The sequence below is a fragment of the Vigna unguiculata genome, chromosome 7 (assembly GCF_037176805.1).
Source record: "Vigna unguiculata cultivar grain cowpea cultivar isolate G323 ecotype 2 chromosome 7, ASM3717680v1, whole genome shotgun sequence".
In the NCBI taxonomy this organism is placed as follows: Eukaryota; Viridiplantae; Streptophyta; class Magnoliopsida; order Fabales; family Fabaceae; genus Vigna; species Vigna unguiculata.
In genome coordinates, this window is record NC_140798.1 from 6,441,850 (window position 1) to 6,450,031 (window position 8,182).

General features: G+C 32.0%; 1 protein-coding gene across 1 annotated transcript; it reads left to right on the top strand.

The window, feature by feature from the left end:
• Positions 1–494: 494 nt before the first annotated feature.
• Positions 495–7,523, top strand: LOC114190067 (uncharacterized). The gene is made up of 4 exons (XM_028078832.2): positions 495–758; positions 1,636–1,706; positions 3,221–3,356; positions 7,190–7,523. The coding sequence occupies exons 1-4, from the start codon at positions 602–604 to the stop codon at positions 7,270–7,272; spliced, it is 447 nt and encodes a 148-aa protein (XP_027934633.1). The 5' UTR covers positions 495–601; the 3' UTR covers positions 7,273–7,523.
• The last annotated feature ends 659 nt before the right edge of the window (positions 7,524–8,182 follow it).

Sequence of the window (8,182 nt, forward strand, 5' to 3'; positions counted from 1 at the left end):
AAATTGAAATTAGCTTGTTTTGTTCTAATTTAGTTTTTTATTTTTATAAATATGTAAATTTAATTTTTTTAACTAAATTTTATTAAGTTTTTTTATGTTTAAATGTGTTTTTTATATTTTTTAATATTAATTTAGAAATATCTTTAAAATGTAAAATAAAGTTAATAAAATTTGGTTAAAATTATTTTTAAAAATAAAAATCAAAGTAGTTTAAAATTTTGAAAAAAAAAACTGATTTTAATTTAACTGAAAGATAAAGAAGGAAAAAGACATCTAATTTTCTTTTCATTTATACTAAGTTTGCTTTAAAATTAAAATATTAATTTCATGTTTTTAGCAATCTATTTTGTACGAGATACAAAGCTTATTTTCAAAATATCCTCTATATTATATACCTAAACAAATAATATATTATAAAATAAACTAAAAAAACTGCCATTAAAGATGCTATTAGTTGATACCCTTTTCCTTTCCTTTCCCAAGGGAAAATGTGAAGTCACTTTGAGGTCCCACTGCTTGAATTTAGCAAATAAAAAGTCATTGTTGTTATAACTCAACTCAAAATAATCAAAGTGTGTTTGAAGTTCATAGAAAAAAAAACATGGAGGTGCAGCAATGGTGGAGGATCAGATTCTCCTTCAGGAGTGCAACCATGATGGTGTGTTTCCTCAACGTAATAACTGCAATCTTCTTGCTTCATACTTTTTTCACCTCTGCCTACACCCGCAACAAATTCTCCTATGCAAATTCCTACTCAGGCTAGTCGTTTCTGTCTATTTTTTCTCTTTTTTGTGGAAATTTGTAACCTTGTAGTTGAATTGGGTATGGGTAATTGTTGATTTCGCTGATCATGTCCTAAAGATTGTTGCTTTTTGTGTGATTGATTGGATTAAGGGGAAAGGGGGTGGTGTGAGTTTTTTTGTTCGTATGATTTTTGAATTTATTATTTTTGTTAGACTGTGATTTGGGGCATTCTTAACAATTTATGATTTTTGTATGTGGTGGTTCTTATGCCTTAGAATTGTGAGTTTGAGCTGTCATGGTTGTGTAATGTACCGGTGTTTAAAATCAGATGATGGATTTCTTGCCAAGTGGTTGTCATGCTTTATTTGCTTATTGTCCAGAAAAATATGAGTGTTGTTCATAGTTTTCTCATATTATCTTTGTTGGTGGTCCTTAAGTGATGGATGTTTGAACTTGTGGTTAGTGTCTGAATTCTGTGAGATGGGTTTGGATTTGAACCGTTGCATGTTATGAGAAAGAAAGACACAAAACCAGGTTTGGTGGAGTCCATAAATAATAATTTGTGTTGCTGTAATTGGTAGTGACTTTCTTCTGACTCATAATAAGATAAAAAGTGAGACAAAAACATGACATGATCGAATACGGGGTTCAGATTGGTGATCTATGATGACAAAAACCCGGCTACTGAAGGATCATAAGGATAAAAGAAAACAAAAGCATTCTACAAAATCATTTCAGTTTTGAACTTTTGAGCAAAACTGTTATCTTATAATGATACTGATTCTACTTTTGAAATACCTATAATAGACTGGTAGGGATATACTGGAAAGTTTTTGTTAAACCTGCTTGAATCATATGTTCCTAATATTAGTTTCAATTTTTTAATTGCAGCTCAACTCCGTTACATTAAGGAATCTGAAGAGATTCGACTTGCCATGCTACCTGTGGAGCTGATAAAAAGAGTGAGTTTGGAATTAGTTTTGTTCACTATATTTGTTATTACTATGGTTGTTGCACATTAATCATGTTGAAGATGCCAATATTATAACTTATAGATGGATATACAATATAACAATCCATGTATTTTTTTTTTCTGGCAAGCTGTGATATTTGTACATTGGGAAACGTATACTTGATTCATCCAGCAAATATAGCTAATGATGCATGTAAATATAGTTAATTTTGTTTCACATGTAGTTAATAATTATTAATGATTTCAATGACTTCGTAATATTATTAACCGATTGTGGCTTGTGGGGCAAGGCTAACTACTATTAGACTTTTCAGTGACCTCCTGACACTGTTCATCACAGTTGACGCAATTACATCCCTTTTTTATTCTTCACACTTGCGAAGCAAAGTTAAAATGTTTACATATATAGTTAACCACTTGTGATAGACAATAACCTTTTGACATTGTTAATTACTTGTAAATCAAAGTTAACCGTCATTAAATATTTCAATAATATTGTGACACTCCTAATCATATATCATGACTCTCCTAACCATTTATAAAACAAAATTAACCATAGTCTAATTAAACATGTTTCAGGTGGAATTTTGGGTGGATAAGATGGGAGTGGACGTTTTCCTTTGTGACAAATTGATAGTTTATTTTAGAAGTTCTGGAACAAATCTCGACTTTGTTGTGGTTTTCAATTCACTCTCTAGTTGGAAAACTGGGAGGAGGTCATCTCTCAAATTATTTATAAACAAAGCCTTTTCCCTCTACCAATTTTTCTATTCACTAGCCACTTGAAAGCTTTATCTCTCTGTCTTTTCATGTCCAATGTTAACACAAATTAAGATATACTTTCTTAAACTCATTTTCTTTGACAATGCTCAAGTTTTTATTCTTTCAGCCAAATTGCTCTTTTTGGTCATTTATTTTCTCTTTTAGCTTTTGTGATCAAACAGTGTTGAGACTTCATTCCAGGTCATTCACTTTATTGCTCTCTGTTGTGTTAATCTGTTTTTCCTGAACATAGCTTCACCAGAGTAATATAAATTGTAAACTTTTAGTTCTTCAATGGGTCATGTTAGTACATGCAGCCATCAGTGATATGCATCATCAGGTTCATTATAATCAGATACTCGTTTAGTCATTAACTTAAAATTGCCCTGACTCTAATATTTAAAAGTTAGAGATCATGGTCGTCTTCTTCTTCATGTTTGGCCTTGAATTACCTTGAAAAGTTGGCAGTCCCAATATTTCAATAGCCTGACAAAATATCAGTATGCTGCGTACTTTTCCACTGCAATCATATATCTCCACAGTGTGTAAGCCCTAGGCATACATATCTGGGAAAATTCATGTCCTATGTAGTGAGGGAAAGTTTAAACTTGGCGTAGGCCAAGATTTTTTTTCTCAACTGTCACAGTAATCTCCTCTTGCAACTTCTGGTATATATATTTTTAAAAAAATATATTTTTAAAAAAATATATTTTTCTATAAATCTGAATGTCTTCCTTTTAGGTGAGGGAGATTGAGCAGGAAGTATACACTGAACCAGAAACAGCCCAGAAGAAAGACACAAAGCAGACTGCTGCTGTTGATCTGTCTAAAAGGTTAAAGGATTTCCACTCCTTGAATGATGCTGCCAGCTTGAAAGGTGTTTCTCTTTTCTCCTGACAAACCTATAATCCTATCTCAATCATAACTTGCTTTTGTATGCAAATGCACTAGAAACTCAGTAAATGTGCATGTTCATTATATCCCTATTGTCACTTGTCAGAAAAATAATTTATTCGTTAAGTTTTCCATGGAGTATTAATAGTTATTTCAATTCTATTATATTTGGAATTTCGGATTATCATAGTGATTGAACAACATTTGTTAGTTATGTGAGGATCCTTCATTAACACTGTTTTTGACACGGACATGATTTGAGTTTAAAGATGTTAAACTATAGGAAATAGAGTTATTGAGCTGAAACAATGTGTTTCTGAGACGACATGAGTATTTTATTCATATTGAAAAAATGAAATCAGTAAGATAAATAGAGGATATGTGGTATCATCTAATACGAGAATAAATAAAAAACATTCCTAATAATTCATATATAATCTGACTACTCTTGATTCTAAAAAATTATAAGGGATATTCTTGATTATAAAAGATTTGTGCTGATTTTTATAATTATAATACTCCTCCTCAAGTTGGAGTATATAAGTCATATATGATCAGCTTGGTTCAAATGTGATTGATCCTTGGTCTTCTTAGAGACTTCCAGATTGTTTGTCAGTTGTTCACTAGAGTTGACAAATTTAGAGGTGATGTTTCCATATTACATTTTTTCTCTTCTTTAAATGCTAATCTGCCTCAATATGTTCGATCCTCTCATGAAAGATAGGATTAGATACATTATGTAATGTTGCTTGCTGTAACTTATAATGTGCATTTAAAAATTTTCTTCAAATTTAACCTCTTTAAGGAGTTGGTTTAGCCATATGAACTCACAAAGTGATTAATGCCATTTTGTATGCTTATTTTGTATTTGATCTTGTCACAACATTTTGTTTTAGTTCTCCATAGTATTAAATTACCTCCAACAAGGAAACAATACTTGTGGTAAATCGCCTATCACTTGGTGACCGTCCTTAGTGTCAAAATACCCAATAGTTTGAATATTTATTTTACTTTCACAAATAAGGCCTTTGTCAAGAACATTCTTAATATAATTTAGGATTCCAATGATTGCATCTCAATGGTCTTGATAAGGAGAGTTTAAAGATTTACTCACTACTATCATTGCAAAAGCAATGTTAGGCCGAGTTAGAATGGGATAATTTAGCTTACCAACTAACCGTTTGTATCTCTCGCGTAGAATAGGGTTCTCCTTGGTCAGTTATAGTATGTGTCCACAAACTTAACATCCCTATTTCTTCTAAAATGTCTAGAGTGTATTTTCTTTCACATACAACCAAATTTGGAGTATCCAACTTCTATACCGATGAAATACCTTAAGTGTCTAAGATCTCTGTTTGTAACTGTTGAGCAAGATATTGTTGTAGGTGGATAATTTCCTCCTTTCAATACCTATGATAACAATGTCGTCCACATATATAATGAAGTACATACATCCTTTGGGGAGAATGTCAATAAAATAGAAAATGATCAACATCACTTCGTATCATTCCAAACTACTAGATAATAGTTTGAAAATGCCCAAACCATGCATGAGGTGATTGAATGAGACCATATAGGGACATTCCATATCAGACAACTGCTTTGAGCAATAAATCCAAAAGGTTACTCCATGTAGACTTTCTCGTCAATATCAACATGTAGAAATGCTTTATTGTTGTGAAGTTGAAACAGAATCCAGGGACAAATAGCTATAATAGAGAAGAAAAGTCACACGGTGTCACTTTGGAAACAGGAGAGAAAGTGTTATAATCTTGTCATCTCAAGGTATGGCATAGTGGGAAACAGACTACATATATCCTAATTAAAAGGAACAAGTGTATAATATAAGACAATCTCAAAGAAAGAGACATCAATAGTAATAAAATAACAATGGAGTTCAGGAAAGAAACACTGATACCCCTTTTGAGAATGATGATATCCGAGAAAGAAACATTTCAATGACCGAGGAGAAAGTTTATCTTGACCCGGTACGAGATTATGTACAAAACATGTAGAACCTAATACAGATGGAAGAACATATATATGGGAATGAGGAAAAAAGTCCAAGTGAGATACTTGATTAGTAAGGACAGATGATGACAACCGATTAATGAAATAACACGTGGTTAGGATGAAATCCCTTTAAAATTATGTGTGTCAAAATCTTCTCTGAGGAACGTGAATCTACTCTTTTAAACTCGTGGACAATCTTCTTGAGCATCCAATGTACCTTTCATCTGTTGAGATCATGGTTGTCTAACACTTCATGCGTTTGTTGCTTCTTGACGAGTCATCTAACACTTAAGCAAGTCTTCTAGCATCGGGTCATCTGACAATACATCATGAAACTTCTATTGCTTTTGTTGCATGCCTTCAAGTCTTGGGTCATCTATTGATTCCTCACAAGACATCTAGCAAATGACCAACGTCTAGCGAACAACTATTAGTTCAAGGTTATACCCAAACTTATGGTATTAACTATGACCAAACCTTTGCACCAATGGCAAAATTAAACTAGTAGAATCCTAATCTCTGGTGTTGAAAACCTTCGTTGGGAGTTGCATCAAATGGATCTGAAGAATTCTCCCCAAATAGAAATTTGGAGGAAGTTTATACGCAGCTCAACGACTTTAAAGGAAAACATAAATCTGGCACTATTTGCAAATTGAGGAAGTCCTTGTATGGACCAAAATTGTCCCCTAGAGCATGGGTCACTTAATTTAACCTTGTTATGAGGCTTTTCAGGAAAACATAATCTGCTACTATGTGCAAGTTGAAGTCCTTGTATGGACTAAAATAATCTCCTAGAGAGCACTGATCACTAAATAATCTCCTTACTATTTATGTTGATGATACCCAAGGAATAGGGAGACTTAATGATCAACTTCAAGCAGCATTCAAATTAAAGGACCTTCGATACTTAATATTATTTTTTGGGCCTCTACACAGAAATTGGAAAATAAACTTAAATGAAGAAGACTCTCCTTTGGAGAAGGAATCCTACCATCAATTCGTAGGAAAATTAATCTACCTATCTCTTAGTAAACCAGAAATTACTCTTAGTGTAACTGCAGTGAGTCAATTTATGGATTATCCTACCAAGAGATATGATGCTGTAAAGCAGATTCTTCATTACTCCTCGAAAGGGTCTACTGTTCCAAAAGAACGATTGGATGATTGAATATTTTGCTGATACAGATTGGGCAGTCTATGAAAGATACAAAGTCAACTACAGGACATTGCATGAAAGTGTGGGGAAATGTTGTGACATGTAGAAGTAAGTAGCATGTTGCAAGGAGTAGTTATAAAGCATACTATTGTTGCAATGCAAGGAGCAGTGCCGAAGCAGAATTTATACCAAGAGACCTAATTTATTCCACTTGAAGTCCCTATGAAGTTGTACAGTGATTGTTAATCAGCAATTGGTATAGTTCACAGTCCTATTCAACATGATAGTATAGGATGAAGCATGCAAGATTGACCGTGTTAGAATGTAATCAACTGTTACAGATTTGTAAAAAATTATTAGTTACATTTTCTAAAAAATTAGGATGATTGATTTCTAATTATTAGGTAGTTATCCTTAGGAGAATGTTGTCTACCTATTTATAGGATCTGATTTGCAACTAAAATTTAGGGGTTTATTCCTTTTTACATTTCCTAATCTTTAGCTTAACATCAACACATCTGCTGTATAATGTAGATTGGTTTCACAGGGAAGAAACACAGTATATCTAAACCTTTTGTTTAAAGAATCATTCCAACAAAATTTATGTTGGCATTGGAATTTATTTCCTGTGATGATTTTGTTTTCAGCTTTAGAGGAATGGAGAAAGAGGAAGATGGAGAGGGCCAGACAGAGAGAATTGGAGAAAAATGGAACAACTTCTCATGCTTGACTCTATATTCTCTGATATCAAGTGAAGGTTGACATGATTCAAATACAAAATGGGACAACTGTAGTCATTAGTGTCCACTGTATAGCAGCTTTAAAATTTCCTTACATAGTTTATGTTATAAAGTGCATCTTTTGCAAACCAAATCTCTCTATATTTCAAAATTTAGAAATAAATAACTTAACCATGTCTTGATCTTGTTGGATTGTATATCATGTTTACACTGTTATTATATTATGTATTTTTATTATTCATTTCTCTGTTTAGCACTTCCATGTGTTTGATGAAAATTGTTTGGTACCCTTTATAGCATTTGTATAGTTTAAATAGCTTAAATTCCACTGTATTGCAGATAAATAAAATAACTTGCTCTTGTTAGTCAGAGAATGTACATATAATAAAAGTTTTGTTTATCATTTTATTCATTAATTTATCAACAGATCTTAGGCAACTCGACCTGCTACTTCCTGCACCCATTTTTTTCCACCTCCACAAAAGTGGTAGTTTTTTTACCTTTGATTAAGAAAATAATAAAAATTTCTATACCTCCTTATTTCTGGAATACTCAATCCAGAATATGAAAAAAATTTCAGAATGAGTGTTTCAGAATACCGAATCTAGAAAATGCCAAATCTAGAAATACCTTCTGGAAGACTTGAACTGTAGTCGTGTATCGAGGTAACAATTTCTATTTTACATTTTATTTAATTTTCTTAAACAAGAAATTTGTGTAAAGGTTTATATAAATTACTTAAAAGTTATAATTTTATGGGTTATAATATATTTCACCTTATATTCTGAAATTTTGTAATTAATACGTGTATGTTTTATCTAAGTTAAGAAAATATATTTAACAAATAAGGATAGGGAGAATTGTAGAAAATGTAAAATATATTCATTTTAATAATGAATT

What these genes read in the sequence shown, in the direction of transcription:
- LOC114190067 (XM_028078832.2), top strand. Translation starts at nt 602, where the DNA reads ATGGAGGTGCAGCAATGGTGGAGGATCAGATTCTCCTTCAGGAGTGCA. An exon ending in CTGTGGAGCTGATAAAAAGA is followed by an intron (nt 1,707 to 3,220) that starts GTGAGTTTGGAA and finishes TCTTCCTTTTAG; the next exon opens with GTGAGGGAGATTGAGCAGGA. An exon ending in TGATGCTGCCAGCTTGAAAG is followed by an intron (nt 3,357 to 7,189) that starts GTGTTTCTCTTT and finishes TTTTGTTTTCAG; the next exon opens with CTTTAGAGGAATGGAGAAAG.